The 20,289-nt window shown below is 54.7% G+C and overlaps 1 protein-coding gene across 2 annotated transcripts in view; it reads right to left on the bottom strand.

Moving 5' to 3' along the window:
• LOC115651694 (atlastin-1) overlaps positions 1–17,938 on the bottom strand; it is a 59,888-nt gene extending 41,950 nt beyond the window's left edge. For both annotated transcript variants that reach the window (XM_030562835.1, XM_030562834.1), the window contains exon 1: positions 17,841–17,938. In XM_030562835.1, coding sequence (XP_030418695.1) covers positions 17,841–17,874 — 34 coding nt within the window. In that variant the 5' untranslated portion in view covers positions 17,875–17,938. The remainder of the gene's footprint in view (positions 1–17,840) is intronic.
• Between the last annotated feature and the right edge of the window lie 2,351 nt (positions 17,939–20,289).

Raw genomic sequence — 20,289 nt, 5'->3', positions numbered from 1 at the left:
TCTACGCACCAACAGGAGAAGCGCTTCCATTTCGCTGAATATGTGGCTCTTGTGGACGGTTTCCTGCTGCTCAAGAGCACCTCTCTCACAGGCGTAGAGCAGCGCAGCTCGGAACCAGTCAGCCACGCAGGAGCCACGCCGCTAGGTGCAGCGACTGCAGGTCTGGGTGACAGAGGGTCCCGTGGTCCTGGGTAATCAGGTCCGGATGAAGGGGCAGGGGAACTGGGTCGGCTATGGCCAAGTCCAGCAGCATGGTGTACCAGTGCTGCCTGGGCCACGCCGGGGCCACCATGATCACGAGAGCCCTGTCCCTGCGCACCTTCAGGAGGACCTTGTGGACCAGAGGGAACGGGGGAAATGCATAGTACAGGTGGGTTGACCACTGGATGAGGAAGGCATCCGCTATCGACCCCGGCTCCCTGCCCTGAAAGGAGCAGAACGCTTGGCACTTCCTGTTCCCTTTGGACGCGAAGAGGTCCACCCGGGGATAACCCCACCTCCGGAAAATGGAGAGAGCGACGTCCGGGCGAAGGGACCACTCGTGTGACAGGAAGGATCTGCTCAATCGATCTGCCAGAGTGTTCCGTACTCCAGGGAGGAAGGAAGCCCTGAGGTGAATGGAGTGGGCTACGCAAAAGTCCCAGAGTCGTATCGCCTCGTGGCACAGGGAGGAGGACCTGGTGCCTCCCTGCTTGTTGATATAGTACATGGTCGTCGTGTTGTCCGTGAACACGGCGACACAACGACCCTGAAGCTGATGACAAAACGCTTGACAAGCAAGGCGGACCGCTCTCAACTCCCGCATGTTGATGTGGAGCCCCACCTCCTCCTGGGACCACAGGCCCTGTGTCCGCAGGGTCCCTAGGTGGGCCCCCCAGCCTAGATCTGAGGCATCCGTTGTCAGGGATACCGAGGGCTGAGAGGGGTGAAAGGGAAGACCCGCACATAATACGGACTGGTCTAACCACCAGCCGAGAGAATCTAAGACCTTCTGGGGGATTGTGACTAACATGTCTAAAGGTTGCCTTGCCGGTCTGTAATGACTGATAAGCCACAGCTGGAGAGGCCTCATGTGGAGCCGAGCGTAGTCGGTCACAAAAGTGCACGCCGCCATGTGGCCTAACAGGGCTAGACATGTCCTCACTGACGTCAATGGGGCTGACCGCAAACGTTGAACGATCGCCGCCATGGTCTGAAACCGTTGCAGAGGCAGCGAGGCCCTGCCCACAGTGGCATCCAGGACGGCCCCGATAAATTCCACCTTCTGCGTGGGCCTCAGAGTGGACTTGTCTGTGTTTATCAAGAGGCCCAGACTTGCAAATATGGCGGTGATCATGCGGACATGGCTGTTGACCTGCTGTTCCGACGTGCCCCGAATCAACCAGTCGTCCAGATAAGGGAACACGTGGACACGGTTGCGCCGAAGATGCGCCACGACAACTGCCATGCATTTTGTAAACACCCTCGGGGCCGTGGACAGGCCGAATGGGAGGACTGCAAACTGATAATGAAGAGCCCCCACAACGAAGCGGAGAAAGCGTCTGTGGCGCGGCCAAATGGCAATGTGGAAATACGCGTCCTGCATGTCGAGGGCGGCGTACCAGTCTCCCGGATCCAGGGATGGAATAATGGTCCCCAGGGATACCATGCGGAACTTCAACTTCACGAGGTATTTGTTGAGTTCTCGCAGGTCGAGGATAGGCCTGAGGCCCCCCTTGGCCTTGGGGATCAGAAAGTAGCGGGAATAAAACCCCTTGCCTTTCTCGTTTTCCGGAACCGCCTCTATAGCTCCTTTGCTGAGGAGCGTCTGCACCTCCTGCCAAAGGAATTGCTCGTGAGAGGGGTCCCTGAAGAGGGACGAGGAAGGAGGGCGGGAAGGAGGAAACGAAACAAACTGCAGGCGGTATCCCGTCTGCACCATGCTTAAGACCCAGCGGTCCGATGTTATTTGGGACCACGCCGGGAGGAAAAACGAAAGGCGGTTTGAAAACGGGGGGGAAGGATCCATAGGGGAAACTGTTACCGCGCCCTCGGGCGCACCTTCAAAATGAAGGCTTAGGACCAGGCGGGGGTTTTGAGGAGCCTTGGTTCTGCCCCCCTTGGTTCCCAGACTGCCTGCACCTGCCGTTCCTGCCGCGGCGCCTGTAAAGGTCCTGCCGCTGGCGGAACTGGGAAAACGGCCTACGTTGTTGCTGTTGTTGCGACCTAAAGGGTCTACGCTGCGTCACGGGGGTGTGCATCCCGAGGGACCGCATGATGACCCTGTTGTCTTTTAGACTCTTGAGTCTGGGGTCTGTCTTATCGGAAAACAGGCCCTGGCCTTCGAAAGGAAGGTCCTGTATAGTGTGCTGGAGCTCCGGCGGAAGGCCGGAAACCTGCAGCCAGGAGATGCGACGCATCGTAACTCCTGACGCGAGGGTACGGGCAGCCGAGTCCGCAGCGTCCAAGGAGGCTTGTAAGGCCGTGCGTGCGACCTTCTTGCCTTCGTCCAAGATGGCCGTAAACTCTTGGCGAGCATCCTGTGGCAGCAGCTCCTTAAATTTGTCCACTGCCACCCAGGAGTTAAAGGCGTATCTGCTCAGCAGGGCCTGCTGGTTAGAGACCCTGAGCTGCAGCGCCCCAGCCGAATACACCTTACGGCCAAGGAGGTCCATCCGCCTGGCCTCTCTGGACTTGGGGGCCGGAGCCTCCTGGCCGTGACGCTCCCTATCGTTCACCGATTGCACTACCAGTGAACCGGGAGTCGGGTGAACATGTAGATATTCATATCCCCTAGAAGGGGCCATGTACTTTCTCTCGACTCCTTTCGCTGTCGGAGGGATGGAGGCCGGGGACTGCCAGACAGTATTGGCGTTGGCCTGGATGGTCCGTATGAAGGGCAGGGCGACCCTGGTGGGAGCATCAGAAGAGAGGATGGTGACAATTGGATCCTCTATCTCCGAGACCTCCTCTGCCTGCAGACTCAGATTTTGAGCCAATCGCCTGAGGAGGTCCTGGTGCGCCCTGAGATCCAGCGGGGGGGGACTGTTGGAGGAGGTACCCGCCACCGCCTCATCCGGGGAGGAGGATGATGAGACCCCAGGCACGAGAGTGTCCAACTGAGGGTCTTCCTCAGCCCTCGCCTCTGCCTCCGGAGCCACAGCGGAGTCCTGCTGTTTGGACCCTTCCTCCCCTTCCAGGGAGGGAGGGGGGCGAGACAAGGAGGCTTCAGGGGCCCTACGCTCCGCAGTCGCCGGTCTAGCAGGGAGCTGCTGGGGGCCCTGGGCCTGATGGTATGCCCAGGGTGTCCAGAATCCCCACTGTTGTGGGCCTTGGTCTTGCAGCGGCGGATCCCCGAACAGCGCCGCCTGCCGGTCGGTGCCCAGCGCATACCCGCTGTCCGTCTGGGAGGATACGGACGGCTGTCTCGAGGGCCACGGTGGGGCCGACCCCGGATGGTAAGGGTCTGCGCGGGCCGGCACGGAGGATCGTCTCGGTGCCGGGGACCGGTGCCGGGAGTCATATCGGTGCCGGGACCGGGATCGGGACCGGGATCTGTCACGGTGCCGGGATCCTGATCGGTACCGGGTGCCGCTTCGGTACCGGGACCTGCCACCAGCTCGGTGCCGGGAGGTCGACCGGGACCTACCACCAGCTCGGCGCCGGGAGGTCGACCGAGACCGGGACCTGCCACCAGCTCGGTGCCGGGAGGTCGACCGGTGCGGCGAGTAGCGTCGGGACCTGCTCCTGGAGTCGCGGTGCCGGTGTCGCCGACTGGAGCCTGACCGCGACCGTCTCGATGCCGACCGTTGCCCGCGAGTGCGACCGGTACCCGCTGAGGGGAGCGGTGCCGGGACTGCGAGCGGCGTAGGGATCTGGAGCGCCCAAGACGTCGGGACCTGGATGGCGAACGACTGTCTCTGGGCGGCGCCGACATCATGGGCTTGCCTCTGGACACAACCCGCACCGGAGGTACCAGGGGTGGCAGCCGAGTGGGCTCAGTCAGGGCAATAAGGTCCCGAGCCGAGGCGAAGGTCTCCAGTGTGGATGGGACCACTACCTCAACCCCAGATCTCATGGGGGAGCTCGGCGGCACCGGACTCAACGGACCCGCCGGGCCCGGAGTCAACGGTGCTGACGGTGCCGGCGGCGCCGCGGCCGATGTCGAGGCCGGGCGCTCAAGCCGGGTCTGCCTGGCCTGAGTATCAGACTTCGACGGCCTTGGCTCTGATTCCGGTGCCGGAGAAGGTCGGTGCCGAGGAGTCTTCTCGGTGCCGGAGCGATCCGGTGCCGGTGCCGATACCACGGCCTGCGAAGCCGACGGGTCAAGTGCCGCCTCCATTAGGAGAGTTCGGAGCCTCTGATCCCTCTCCTTCTTTGTCCTCGGCTTAAAAGCCTTACAGATGCGGCACTTGTCGGATCTGTGCGATTCCCCGAGGCACTTCAGGCACGCTTCGTGGGGATCGCTGGTAGGCATGGGCTTCTTGCAGGCCGCACACTGCTTGAAGCCCGGCGAAACAGGCATGAGCCTGGCGCCGGGTGCCGGGAAGGGCTAAGCCCCCGGCGAAGAACTACTTAACAACTATTTAACTAAACTATCTACTTAACAAACTAATTAACAACTATAATGGAACTAGAGATGAACGATAGATAAACGATAGAGAACTAGGAGAGCTAGGGACGTGGAGGACAGCTAAGCCGCGCTCCACAGTTCCAACGACCGACACGGCGGTAAGAAGGAACTGAGGAGTGGGCGGGCCGGCAGGGGTATATATAGAGCGCCATGGCGGCGCCACTCCAGGGGGCAACCTGCCGGCCCACTGGAGTTGCTAGGGTAAAAAAGTTTCCGACGAACGTGCACGCGCGGCGCGCACACCTACCTGGAATGGATGTGAGCAATCACTCGAAGAAGAACTACATTCTACACATGCTTAAAGATGGTCTGGAAAAGGCAAAAAAAAAATCTTCTTGTGCTTTTTTATAAAGATGGCCTAAAAGGCTGTCTTGTTTCCATCCCCACCCCCCACCCCCACTTCTTTTGTGCCTTCAGTATAAATAAAAAATAAATAAATGACTGCCTTGAAAGAAGTACTGCAGAACAGGATCTGGGGGTTGTAGTGGGTCACAAACTAAATATGAGTCAACAATGGAACACTGTTGCAAAAAAAGCAAACATCATTCTGGACTGTATTAGCAGGAATGTTGTTAGCAAGACACAAGAAGTAATTCTTCCGCTCTACTCCGCGCTGAAATGGGTTCAACTGGAGTATTGTGTCCAGTTCTGGACACAGGGCTTTGGGAAAGATGTGGACAAATTGGAGAAAGTCCAGAGAGGAGCAACAAAAATGATTAAAGATCTAGAAAACATGACCTCTGAGGGAAGATTGAAAAAATTGGGTTTGTTTAGTCTAGAGAAGAGAAGATTGAGGAGGGACATGATAACAGTCATCAAGTACATAAACAGGGCCAGCTTTAGGCGAATTCCCCTGATTCCCCAGAATCGGGCCCCGCGCCTAAGAGGGCCCCACGCCTTAGGTGCCTTTTTAATTTTTTAAATTTTTTTACTCACCCGGCAACAGTCTGGGTCTTTGGAGGCATTTCAGCGGTGAGGGGTCCATGCAGGGGGAGTGTGGAGCGAGGGAAGGACCCCCCACCACCGAAGTGCCGCCGAAGACCCAGACCGCCGCCGGGTCTTCAAATCGGGCCTCGCAGTTCCTAAAGCCGGCCATGTATGTAAAATGTTGTTATAAAGACAAGGGTGATAAATTGTTCTCCTTAATCACTCAGGACAAGACAAGGAGTAATGGGCTTAACTTGCAGGAAGGCAGATTCAGGTAAAACATTAGGAAAAGCTTCCTAACTGTCAAGGTGGTTAAGCACTGGAATAAATTGCCTAGGGAGGTTATGGAAGCCTGTCACTAAAGGTTTTTAAGAGCAGGTTAGAGAAACACCTGTCAGGGATAGTCTAAACCATGTTTTGAGGATTTCAGCAACTCAACCAGAGGCTAGGGGTCTATTTCAGGAGTGAGTGAGGTTCTGTGGTCTGCAATGTGCAGGTCAGACTAGATGATCATGATGGTCCTTTCTGACCTTAAAATCAATGAGTCCAATTAAGTGCTGCCTGAGACCTTTAAAACTCCTTCTCTGGTGAGAGAGAGGAGTGAGAGACGAGCTGCCGCAAAGCTAGTGTTAGAGAGGAGACAGGCTTCTCCAGGGTGAGAGGCTGTTCTACTCCCTACAGGGGAAACAACCAAAACTGAGTGCCTGTTATGGGGAATGACTGACACCCCGGGACCAATAACAGGACAACACTCCCCAAAGAGGGGGCCAGAAACGGTTCCCCCTCTTTGTTTTGTGTTTGTGAATGTGTTTCTTTTGTTTGGCAGAGGAGCGCTCCTTGGGCCTGCAGCAGGCCTACCTTGATAAAGTTGATAAATAAACCCAGAGGGGGAGACAACCACTCTCCGGAGTGGGGCTAATTTACTCCAGGCCCTGTCACACCAGAGGGGGAAGTGCTAAGCCCAATGACAGAGCAGGTGCCTTGCCACAGAAGCTGCAGCTCAGACAACTGACTGACCTTGTCAGTAACTGGCCCAGAGTTATGAGACCCCAAGCTGACGAGGAATGAGCTCCCTCCCCTTCCAGTCCTGGGGGTACTGGGTGACATATTTCCCCTTGTCCAATCCTACCGCTGGAATAGGGATTGGGCCCAAAGTATTTCTTCCTACCTTGAGTCCAACTGCTAGAAAGAGGGTGGTGAATAGCTTTCCTCTGTTGAAATTCCCACAGATAATTGCAACTTGTTGCTATGGGTTTCATACGGCAGCTAGGGCCTGGAACAAGGAAAGTGTGTATAACTGGGCTATGGTTCTTGGTTTCCAGTAGAAACCAGCAGAGTCCAGATGAAGCATTCTAAACAGGGATTTCCTCTAGGGTCCCCTGATCCAGGAGCTGTGAATGGGGAAGATCAGGCAGTCACTTGCCCCCAGGAAACACCTAGAGAAGTGTGCAGAGCTTTCCTTGGCATATCTTCTGAACAGCAGGGACAAAGTACAGTCTCTGCTAAGGTGCGAAGAGCTGCCTGGCTTGATTTTCCATTGTCCTGTAGATATGAGTATAGAAAGGAGATTATATCAGGTACTTCTCTGTGCAAATTTCAGCTGTAACACACTGTTCCTATCACCTAAAAGATAAAACTGTAAGTACTTCCTTGTTTATTGTGAACCCTAGAGAACTCCCAGCACCTCTTCGCTGGAGGATACTGGTTATTTACCGGATCAGTGAGTCAAATGTTATTTTGCAGGCTGGTTTTTTTGTTGCTAGAAATCACGCTTTTTTAACTGGTCTTTGTGGCATAGACCAGTTTCCAGGACCTCATAGATCAACCAACACAAAATTCATTTCTGGCAGTAACAGACACAGAAAGGAAAGAGAGCTGAGTTTCCCTAATGGCACTTTTATTTTTGCTGCTGTTCAAGATAAATTCTTCTCTCTGTGCTACGGGTCAGCCTCTCGCTGGCCACCCTTGCAACTGCGTCACTTGTCAAGCTGTTCATTAATCAACTGCCCGGACTTACTTCCCCTTTCTTGTTAATATTCTAATTACCATTGATGTGACTAAAACAAGCTCCTCCAAAGCAAGGTGGTAGTCAGGCCTAATTTCTCAGAGGGTCACTTAATGTGGGAAGATGAAGGAGATGAGACTTAAGCAGTCATATTTATGATGTCATCTGAGAGATGCAGCCTGCAAGCAAGATATCTGGTTCCCCTAATCAGCCCACAGAATTATTGTAAATCTAAGGGAAAAAATAAGTTCCACTTTCAGTTGTGTTAGGAACTTCTACAAATTAAAATAAACTAAAATGCAATATGCTCCGTATTCCTCCGAAACGCTGATACACAGCTGCAAATGCAGTGTCTGCAGATGAGAAAACGAGATAAATTATATATCGCAAAAGCTTGGCATATGCATGCAGCTATGAGAGATCATACTATAGAAATGGGTCTTTGGAAAGCAGTCAAACATAAGCAATTCAGCACTGTTTGTTTCTTTGGAAAGAGCCTCGCCCTGCAGTCCATACTGACAGGAACAGCCTCAGTAGAGATCGGTCCCGTGAGTAAAGGTTCCAAGGTCAGGCTCTTAGAAAACCAATTTGTGCATGTCTGCTCTGCAAGCGCTACTCACAGGCGCGCTTGCCTGCATGACTATGCCCTTCCTCACAGACGTAAGAGTTTGCAGGACTGGGCCTTCTGCCTTTGGAACCTAATTAGCAAAATTTGAGGTCGGCCCATGGATTGAACCATGGAAATAAGCAAAAGTGGGGGAAAAACCTTTAGTGAACCACTTAGAATCATAGATTATTAGGGTTGGAAGGGACCTCAGGAGGTCATCTAGTCCAACCCCCTTCATCAGTCTGTCTTTATTCCTCTGAACTCAAACATGTGCTTCCTGCTGCTCATCATGCAGGGTCTATCACAGATGAGGACTAGTTTGAATCCTGCCCAGTTCAGTACCGATGATGGTTGGGAGTCCTCTTTGAAACTGTCTTTATCCAGACTGTCTACATTGCAAAACCACCACCAGGTTACTAAAAATGGCCTCACCAGACAAGCCTACAACTGAATGGTCACAGGGAACAAAATTAAACTCTTCCCCCTAGATGTGATCCCTCTAAGAACCTTCTGGGAAAGACTTCGGGCTCTAGGACAGGGAGACTGGCCTTTACAAATGACATTAACCAAGGGCTCTTACTCAAACATGGTATAGCCCCATTTTAACTGCACGTGTTGTACTCAGCCCTGCTGCCGCTGCCCGTGTTCCACTCACTCTGCTCATGCTGAACGAACACAAAACAAGCCAACCAGTCAGCTACTGTGAGTCCTCAAGGGCTTGGAAGAGGCAGCTTCATTCTGAGTATATGGCAGAGCTGAGTGGTAGCAGAAATCTCATGTCTTGTTCCTCGAAGGATGCTTGCCCAGACTCCTGCATTTTAGCAGCCTGGTTGGAAGTTTAAGCAAAATGGTGAAAATGAAGCATAATGTGGGGGGAGGAGGGAGAGAAGGGGATTTTCTAGCATAATGGAGTGTATTGATCCTGCTCTAAGTGTTGAGTAGATGAAAGACCACAGCGGCATCCCTTAAGTTCAGGGATTGTCAAGGGTATGTGATCTGGACAGCTGAGGTGCTCAGTTCCCTCAGGGAGGGGGATGCAGTGAGGTGGTCATGAAAGTCGGAAAGGACTGGCTGGTAAACCTCTCTTTTTGACAGTCTCAAGCTTTGGTTGCACAAAGCCTTCCTGCTTGGTTTTCATTCCACGTCCTGGTTGAAGGAGGCCTTCGAAGTTTTGTTTAAACCCCTGAGGGTGGGTCTGACAGGGTGGCTTTCCCCCTGGGCTGGAGAGCATGGGATGAGGCCAACCCTGATAAAAGATGAGCCCCACCTTAGTAGGATCAGGAAATTCCCTATAAAGGGAGGCCGGTGGCTGTGGAAAATGGAGGATTGCCACAAAAATGGGGGCCTACAGACCAGTTGCTCTTACATCCTGTCTGGGTAAAATCAGGGCAAGAATGGTGAGTGAAAGCTTGGCTGCCTCTTTGAAAACAATGGCATTCTAGGTGCAGAGTGATTCCAGAAGAGGAAGATGCACCATCAGCTGTACTGTTAAACTGGAAACTGAAATACAAGAAGTATGAGACACAAAGGTTTCTAGATACTGAAAAAGCATATGACATGCCACGGAGGGAAGGCTTACTGTACAAAGTAGGTACAATATGGATAAGGGGAAAAATGTATGGATAGATTAGAGACTTTCTGAGTACAATGACCATACAAGATGAGAAAGTTATGCCAAATATGTATAGTATTAAAAATGGCACACTTCAGGGAAGTGTTATCAGCAGGGCCGGCTCTAGGTTTTTTGCCGCCCCAAGCAAAAAAAAATTTGGCTGCTCCCCACGGTCCCACCCCAGCCCTGTGTTTCCCCCCGCACCTCCCTGCCACCCCAACGCTGGGCTCTCCCCCCACCCCACCCGCACCCCCTGCCGCCCTAACCCTGCGCTCTCCCCCTACCCCACCTGCACCCCCTGCCACCCCAGCCCTGGGCTCCCCTCCACCAGTGCTGACTCCACCCACTCCCCGCTCGCCTCCAGTCGGTCCGGCGCTGGCAGGGTCAGGGTAAGCAGCAAGGCTCCCACACCATGCCTCAGCCCAGGGTCCCTCCAGCCGGGGCTCCTACCTCCAGGACCAGCTGGGACCCGGGAGTGCAGAGCTGGGGGAACAACCCAGCAGAGGGCTGAGGAGTCAGGCAGGGCAGCCCCAGAGGGAGCGGAGCCCCAGAAAGCGGGACACAGGCCCAGCATGAGGGCACCCTGAACCAGTCTCCTCTATGGCACCACTGCTGATACTGCTCCTGGCCACCCTGCCGCAGTCCCTGGGTGGCTCAGGCCACTTTGCCCAGCCCCAGCTGCGGCCCTGGGGGGCAGCCGCCCTGCGGCACCTGCAGGCGGATCTATGCGCGGCCCCAGCCCTAGTGTCCCCACTCAGAGCCCGCCAGGCCATAAGGTGAGGGCACTGCTCCCCAGTGTGAACCGCAGCGGCCCCAGGGCACCCCCCGTGCAGGACATACCGCTGCTGCCAGGGCCAGCTCTAGGCTTTTGCTGCCCCAAGCGAAAAAAAAAAAAAAAAAGGATGGCCGGAATGCTGTCCCTGAAAATGTGCTACCCCAAGCACATGCTTGATCTGCTGGTGCCTGGAGCCGGCCCTGGTTATCATTCCAACCTTCCTTAACATTATGATAAATGATCTTCCAAAACAAATAAGTGCTGGGTAAGTGCCACTCTGTTGGCAGGTGATTGTGCTCTGTGGATTAGGAGCAGGAATACTGAAGTGGCAAAAAAGAGAATCAAGAAAGCATTACAAGTGACTTCAGATTGGGAGAATGCCGGGGGTTTCAAGTTCTCCATTACTAAAATCAAAAGAACAGACCTTTACAAAAGGGAAACTAGGCACTGACTTTGTGGGTGCTCTGGGGCTGGAGCTCCCAGAGGGAAAAAATGGTGGGTGCTGAGCACCCACCAGCATCCCCCTTATCAGCACCTCCCCCACCCTCCCAGTGCCTCCCGCCCACCGGTGGCCCCATGGATCAGTGCCTCCCCTCTCTCCCCGTGCCTCCAGCCCACCCTAATCAGCTGTTTCACAGCATTCAGGAGGCTCTGCGGGAGAAGGGGAAGGAGCAAGGACGAGGCGCGCTCGGGAGAGGGGGCAGACCTAGGCAAGAACAAGTGGGGATGGGGGTGGAGTCGGGGAGGGAAGAGGCAGGGCAGGGTGGGGCCTTGGAGGAAGGGGTGGAGTAGGGGGCGTAGCCTGGGGCAGAGCTAGCGGGGTCGAGTGCCCCCCTGGCACTTTGTAAAGTCAGAGCCTGTGAACAGGAAAGCTACAAAAGGATGTAAACTGCATCTGTATGGAGAACAAAGATGTAAGCGGAGCTCTACCCTAACATCTAGTGGTGAATTGTGATGAGTTGTGGACAAGAACTTCAGGGGCTGACCTTGTTTGCATAGGCACACCCACCCTGCCTAGCATGAGCCCAAATGGTCACTTTGGCTGCTGTGAGATCCTCAGTTTCTCTGTTATTGGAGCAGGAAGAATAAAGGGTTGTTACCCTGATTATGTGAATCAAGGACAATGAAACTGTTTTATGACAGAGGGACTCACGATCAACTAAGTAGCACTCTCTAGACCAGGGACATGGGTTCCAAAACCCAGTGAACTGAGAGAGGCTAGGAGCAGGTATTTGTACTTGATGGTATGGGAATTAATATATCTAAAAGGATATCTGGTTCTGTAGCTGTCATGAGAGCTGAGCTAGTAGCAATAATTAAACTGGACCTAGGCTGGATCACTAACCATGGTGGTCAGTTTTTCAGGTTTAGTATCAGAACTTATAGCAATAAAAAAGGGTGTCTCTGTATGTAAAGGTGATTGAATCAATGAAATTAAATTTCAAATAACAGAGTTAGTACAGATGGGGATACATTAGGAAGGGTCCCTGGATCATTGGATTGGCCTGGGGGTGGGGGTGGGGAGCTGGAATTCATGGCATCATCCCCTGACCCATAGAAGCTCCTCCCCTTGTTTTCTGCATGATTTGGGGCAGGGGGGTTGGAGTGGCACATGGAAGCAGCTACGTTCTACTGTGTCATCCTCTGCTGAGCTCACAGACACCCCCCACTTCCCCTTTTGGGTGGAGAAGGTCCTGCTGCAAGGCCCTGCTCACTTGGACTTTTTTGTTACGGCATTGACTGCTTGGGCTATAGGGGCCACACCCCCAGCGGAAGGAGCACACAGGTAAGAAATAGCCCAGAGCAGTGGACTTAAGACTCTCTGAAGGGAGGGCCCTGCTGGTGTTGCTTCCCACAGAGCCTTGGATGGGACCCAGTGGAGATGGAGGATCTAGGGGTTCCCCTATCATTTCCCCTTTAATGGCAAAGGCCCTGATGTGGGTGGAAGCCAAAACAGGCCTGGCCTAAGGCTGGGAACCAGGCATCTCTACTGCTCTGACAGAGAGACAAGGGGCTGGAGATCAGGTGTGCTAGCTGCTAGACTGGCTGGTCCATCAAGAGCCCACTTGCAATATTTGGTGTTTTTCTTAAAGCTGCTGCTGCTGGAATCGAGAGATTGCCTGTGAATCTCAGCTTTCTTTCTGCAGGGGGGAGGGAGGAGTAGGTTTCTATCCATCGCTGTTGCAGGGAAATGCTTGAACATGTGTCCTGAATGCTCCCCTAAAGGGTCAGAAGGTGAAGAAAAAGAACTCAATATTTATTACTTTGGCTTAAAAGACCATAAAACTTTTTAATGGTGATTTTTGAAAGCTGGGGTCAGCATTTGAGACACCTTGAAGGGGACTAATTTTCAGTGGGCGGGTGCTCAACACTTTCTGAAAATCAAACCCTGTTAAGTATCAGAGGGGTAGCCGTGTTAGTCTGGATCTGTAAAAAGCAACCAAGAGTCCTGTGGCACCTTATAGACTAACAGACGTATTGGACCACACGTCTGATTAAGTGGGTATTCACCCACAAAAGCTCATGCTCCGATATGTCTGTTAGTCTATAAGGTGCCACAGGATTCTTTATTGCTTTTTACAGACCCTGCTAAGGGCTCTCAAAATCACAAGTCCATGTCCATTTGGAAAATCTTGGCCATGAAGCCTGAACCTGCCTGCCCCTTTCATAGTTATAAATACTGAATTATTTCAATATGGGCCTTTCTTATTCCAGTGGACCACAATATAAAGCATGCAGGACTGAATCCTTTATATATGTTCCAATCTGGTTTGTTTGTTTTTTTTATTTATTTGTTTAATAAGTGCATTTTAAGCCTCTACCAGCAGCGATTTCTAATGACTTTACCCTAGTGGCAGGCAGCACTGCTGAACGTATGCAAATGAAAACTACAAAAGATTTCAAAAGAAGGATGTGTAACCTCTATAAAACTCAAATCAAGCTTGCTGAGTTTTACAGAACCAATTAGGGCTCAGACTAGCAGTCCTTATTTAGGCACAATCAGGGATTATATTCTGTTACTTAAAGAAAAAAATCTGTATGTTATTTATATATACAGCACTTTCTTAAGGGTGAAATTCACCCTATAGCAGACAGCAATTGTGAGGTCTATCCACCACTTAACACTATATGCTCAAGTGACCCGTAAGTTTTATCTTGGCCCTCTGCCCAGGGTAAATTTTACCCTTAGCAAAAGCATTATGTTGAGATGTGTGGTCAGGAATACACGTATGTTACAGGAAGCTAGCTTTGACAGCAAATGAAAGGCAATTCTTTTGGAGTCCGCACAATTGTTTTCCTAAAATTGTTTTTTAATCTCTTAAATGAAAAGATTTTTACCAAGAGACAAGAAGGGAAGGTTTATACCAAGCAGTTAGCTAAGGAATTATCAGTCATGACAAAGAGGAGCTAACTAGCACAAAGTTTATGCTATTTAAAAATCATGTGCTTTTTTTTTTTTAGTACATCTAAGCACATTTTAAACACGGCCAGAAGCTTTCGGCAGAGCCCCAGTCTTCTGCATTGACAGCTGGGCTAAAGAAACTAGCACTGGAGGAGCCATTACAAAGAGTGATATGACTACACAATATTGCAGCCACTCACACAGTCAAAGAATATCATGAGGGCAGGGGACAGGTCACAGTTTTTATTGCTTAAATGTATATTTTTATTTCAGGGACCTTCTTTTAATAAAAAGCACCAGCATTTAACACTCTAAGTTATGCCAGCAATATCTGCAGCCAAGGCTGAGTGTGCGCGAAATCATAGTGTAGGAATATACCAACCTCTGTGGGTCTCTTAGGCTGTGATTTTGATCTATCGCTGTAATGCAGCAAAAGATGACTGATCTAGGGTGACCAGATGTCCCAGTTTTATAGGGACAGTCCTGATATTTGGGGCTTTTTCTTATATAGGCTTATTATCCCCCACCTTCTGTCCTGATTTTTCACACTTGCTGGCTGGTCACCATAGGCTGATTCCATTTCTACAACAAAGATCCCTTTAGATTCATAAATGGTCCTAGGTACTTTCCAACTTCTGAGACCCAGCCTAAGGCCTTGATTCCACAAAATGCTTGAGCGTGAGCCTAAGTCACATTTACTTCAATGGAACTTATGAATGTGTTCACAGTTCAGCACATATTTAATGGATTTTCTGGACTGAGGCTTTTCTTAAGAATCTGATATATTATTTAACTGTATTTAATTCTGTCCATTCCGTTTAATGTTCTTTTCACTCCATTGCCACCAGCAAAAACATTATTTCCATATGTTCTATCTTTTTGTGCAATCAAAACCCTCAGCCCCAGCCAGAGCCCCCACCCTGCCGGCACCCCAAACCTTTGCCCCAGCCCTGAGTCCCTCCCACACTCCGAACCCCTCGGCCCCACCCTTGCCACACATCACTTCCATATTTGTGCACATAACAAAATTCATTCCGCACATGGATGTAAAACATTAGAGGGAACATTGTCAGAGTGAGGGTCCTGACACCTTCCCTGAAACTAGAGTTAAACCAATGACTGAGTTCATGGACTTTGTCCATTTTTGTCCCCAAGCTGTCTGCAAACCAGATGACGAAATCCTCCACTTATATATATTATTCAGATAGAAACCAGTTTCTTCAGCAAATAATTCCCGAGCTTGTAGTTCAATGGAATGAGAAATATTACAATCAGCTTTTTGAATGAAGGCACAATTTGTGTATCTAACCAGTACAGCACTTCTCACCCAGCTGTGCCTCACAGGAACATTGCCAAAGATCAGACGCCCCTAGCACTGAGTAGCTTTCAGGTAGGTGAGAAGTTCTATTCTCCAGCAGCATTAAACAATGGCAAGAGAACACCTCAGTGAAAATCCTCAAGACGTCGCTCTCGAGGTGAACAAACAGGGCTTCGTCATGAATCCAGCTACCCAAGGAAGGAACAGGGTGTTAGGAAGAGTCTCCTTTACTCTCCTGTGCTGGGTCCTGAATGGCCAACCCTTGCTTGAGGGGGAAAGCAGCAGCTACCAGCTATTCCTCCTCCAGCACAGGGGGGCTTGACTCGGCCCCACCAACGCACTCGGCCATCAGCTGAACCAGCATTGCGGGAGAGAGAGGGAAAGGAAGCTGCTCTCAGCAAAGGGTATTCTGCCCCCTTTAGACCCAGTCAGCAGCAGTCACTAAATGCTGACCCTCCGTGATCACAGTTCAGTCCCAGCCCCGTTCCCATGGCAGGGCAGCTAGACTGGACAGAGACAGCTGCATTCCCCAGCAGGGTGAAAACTCTACCTTGCTAAGTGCCCTGGAGCTGTAAAAATCTGCCCAGGAAGGATCTCTGAAATGCCATGAGAAAGCACAGGGAGAGAGCTCACTTAGCAGCAGGACAAGACGGAAGATGGGGATTCTTGTCCTACAGGATGTGAAGAAGGCAGGGGGAGATAAGGTGCCGTTCCCAGGCAGCAGAGGGATTGAGGGAAAGTGCTGGGTCTTATCACAACCCAGAAGGAGCTGGAAAGGGTTCCCTGAGCATGATCCTGTGAAAAGAGAGAAGGGGGAGACTACCATGGAGAAGGCTGGACCAAGGGTGAGTCTCGGGAGAGTTAAATGAAGCTCACAGATTCTATCTAAACTGGCCTGCTAACTGGTGTCCCATGCTGAGAACAAGCCTGTTGGTTAAGGCAGACTGGGAAGAGGAGAGCCCAGAGAACGAGCCCTTCCGCAAAACTGGCCAGAAAAGGAAGACAGACGAGAAGCAATTCCTCAGCTTGTGCCTCTCTGTAAAGAGGGATGACAAGGCATTAAAATGGTGTGTGACATTACTGCCTACTGAAAGGTGCAAGACTGCCAGCCTGGCCAGGGTGCTCCTATCCATCCACAGAACAGCTGGAGCATCAGGGCCGACCCTGACCCCTCACAGAGCCTTGTCTCTGGGCTACAAGGACCATGCCAAGAGATCAGGAAGCTTAGTATTCACGTCTAATGATTTGCTTCTCGGCTGAGAGTGCTAGGCCATCCAAGGAGCTAGCTAGGACCAGGTGGGTGGCTCTGTGACCCAGCCACCCAGAACTGTACTGAGATCACCGGAGTCTTTTCACAGAGGCCACTGAACACCTGTCAGTTGGGAACAGTTTCCGCCACTGGCCACCAGACTGAAATAGGTGACCTAGATCCGAAAGGTGCCCCTCGCCAACCTCCACGCACCACATACGGAGACTCTCCTCTGCACACAGATCTTCATACCCCACGGAAGGGAGAGTCAGCCCCCCCCACAGCACCATCCTACAACCCCCTGGGCAACCACCAGGAAGAGATGGAGGCTGGAAGGGAGTAAAAGAAACAGCCTCTGACCCCAGGGAGATTCCCCTAAAACTGTAGGCCCTGGAACCTATTCTGCAGCAGGGTGGGGCTTCCCTAGATCACAGGGATTCCTCCACCCCAGCCCCCTGGCACAGGACAAGAGGAGCTGGACCCTAGAGAGGGAAAACCCCATAGCAGCCTCCTTGCACCTAGCACCAGCCCCACACCTGAGGGATACATCAATCTGCAGTTTCCTTTGCAGGCAGCTGAGTTAGGGAGATCCCCATTGCAGAGGCTGGTGAAGCGTGGCAGGAAGATGAAGGGCCTGATTTCGGGAGGGGCTGGGCACCAGCAGCTCCCGTTGATTTCAGCTGGAGGGGCGAGTGCCTGCTCAGCATTTCTGCAAGTCAGGCGGGAGGGTCAGAAACGCACCCCTGTGCGAAGGCCAGGGCACCAGGGACACCTGCCAACCAGAGCGGATGGGGGGATGTGAGCAGGGCCAGCCCCCCGTGACCTGCCCCAGAGCACAGAGCACCCCAGAGCTAGGGTGACAGCTCCAGGCTCCTCGCTGCCCAGGGCTCCGGCTGCCCCCTCAAACCATCTACCCGCCCTTCTCCGCCAGGCAGGAGCCTGGGAGCAGAGAAACCCCTCCCAGCCCGCCGGTGGCAGCTCTTGGAACAGGCGGGGGGCACGGCAGAGCGGGGGGGGCAGGCGTGTAAGGGGACCCCCCCGAAAACCCCCTTGTGCCTACACCGCGCACGCAGCCCCCAGCCCGCGGCCGCCCCTCCCCGCAGCCCGGCCTGAGCGCCGGGGAACAAAGCCTCCCCCTGCCCGCCGCGCCTCCCCCGCGGCCGGCCCCGGCTCCCCGGCCAGGGCGCCCCCGGGGGCGGATGGAGCCTCCGCCCGGCCGCGCCAGCCCGGGTGCTGTCCAAATGCTGGCGGGGCGGGCCCGGCCGGCCGGGGATCGGGCAGCGCCGGGCCCGGCCGCTCGGGCTGAGCCGCCCCGCTGCACCCGCCGCCTACCCCAGCTGTTCCTCTCCGCGCGGCTCCGGGCCATGGCTCCGGCTGCTGCCCTCGGGAGGCTGCGGCGCCGCGTCTGAGCCAGCGGCAGGAGGCGGCGCCGGGCGGGAGCGCGGGGACTGAGCGCCGGTTCCGCGCAGCGCGCACACCCTCTGCACACGCCGGGCACACACACGCTGCAACATCCCCGGCATCTCACTGCACTCCCCGGGTGCACACACGCTGCAACATCCCCGGCATCTCACTGCACTCCCCGGCCGCACACACGCTGCAACATCCCCGGCATCTCACTGCACTCCCCGGGGGCACACACGCTGCAACATCCCCGGCATCTCACTGCACTCCCCGGGCACACACACGCTGCAACATCCCCGGCATCTCACTGCACTCCCCGGGTGCACACACGCTGCAACATCCCCGGCATCTCACTGCACTCCCCGGGTGCACACACGCTGCAACATCCCCGGCATCTCACTGCACACCCCGGGCACACACACGCTGCAACATCCCCGGCATCTCACTGCACTCCCCGGGCGCACACACGCTGCAACATCCCCGGCATCTCACTGCACTCCCCGGGCGCACACACGCTGCAACATCCCCGGCATCTCACTGCACTCCCCGGGCGCACACACGCTGCAACATCCCCGGCATCTCACTGCACACCCCGGGCGCACACGCTGCAACATCCCCGGCATCTCACTGCACTCCCCGGGGGCACACACGCTGCAACATCCCCGGCATCTCACTGCACTCCCCGGGCGCACACACGCTGCAACATCCCCGGCATCTCACTGCACTCCCCGGGCGCACACACGCTGCAACATCCCCGGCATCTCACTGCACACCCCGGGCGCACACACGCTGCAACATCCCCGGCATCTCACTGCACTCCCCGGGCGCACACACGCTGCAACATCCCCGGCATCTCACTGCACTCCCCGGGCGCACACACGCTGCAACATCCCCGGCATCTCACTGCACACCCCGGCCGCACACACTCTGCAACATCCCCGGCATCTCACTGCACACCCCGGGCGCACACACGCTGCAACATCCCCGGCATCTCACTGCACACCCCGGGCGCACACACGCTGCAACATCCCCGGCATCTCACTGCACTCCCCGGGCGCACACACGCTGCAACATCCCCGGCATCTCACTGCACTCCCCGGGCGCACACACGCTGCAACATCCCCGGCATCTCACTGCACTCCCCGGCCGCACACACGCTGCAACATCCCCGGCATCTCACTGCACTCCCCGGGGGCACACACGCTGCAACATCCCCGGCATCTCACTGCACTCCCCGGGCGCACACACGCTGCAACATCCCCGGCATCTCACTGCACTCCCCGGGCGCACACACGCTGCAACATCCCCGGCATCTCACTGCACTCCCCGGGCGCACACACGCTGCAACATCCCCGGCATCTCACTGCACTCCCCGGGCGCACACACGCTGCAACATCCCCGGCATCTCACTGCACTCCCCGGGCGCACACACGCTGCAACATCCCCGGCATCTCACTGCACTCCCCGGGCGCACACACGCTGCAACATCCCCGGCATCTCACTGCACTCCCCGGGCGCACACACGCTGCAACATCCCCGGCATCTCACTGCACTCCCCGGGCGCACACACGCTGCAACATCCCCGGCATCTCACTGCACACCCCGGGCGCACACACTCTGCAACATCCCCGGCATCTCACTGCACACCCCGGGCGCACACACGCTGCAACATCCCCGGCATCTCACTGCACTCCCCGGGCGCACACACGCTGCAACATCCCCGGCATCTCACTGCACTCCCCGGGCGCACACACGCTGCAACATCCCCGGCATCTCACTGCACTCCCCGGGCGCACACACGCTGCAACATCCCCGGCATCTCACTGCACACCCCGGGCGCACACACGCTGCAACATCCCCGGCATCTCACTGCACTCCCCGGGCACACACACGCTGCAACATCCCCGGCATCTCACTGCACTCCCCGGGCGCACACACGCTGCAACATCCCCGGCATCTCACTGCACTCCCCGGGCGCACACACGCTGCAACATCCCCGGCATCTCACTGCACTCCCCGGGCGCACACACGCTGCAACATCCCCGGCATCTCACTGCACTCCCCGGGCGCACACACGCTGCAACATCCCCGGCATCTCACTGCACTCCCCGGGCGCACACACGCTGCAACATCCCCGGCATCTCACTGCACTCCCCGGGCCCACACACGCTGCAACATCCCCGGCATCTCACTGCACTCCCCGGGCACACACACGCTGCAACATCCCCGGCATCTCACTGCACTCCCCGGGCGCACACACGCTGCAACATCCCCGGCATCTCACTGCACTCCCCGGGCGCACACACGCTGCAACATCCCCGGCATCTCACTGCACACCCCGGGCGCACACGCTGCAACATCCCCGGCATCTCACTGC

Source organism: Gopherus evgoodei, chromosome 4 (genome assembly GCF_007399415.2).
Source record: "Gopherus evgoodei ecotype Sinaloan lineage chromosome 4, rGopEvg1_v1.p, whole genome shotgun sequence".
Classification (NCBI taxonomy): Eukaryota; Metazoa; Chordata; order Testudines; family Testudinidae; genus Gopherus; species Gopherus evgoodei.
This window is presented reverse-complemented; position numbering and strand designations above follow the sequence as displayed.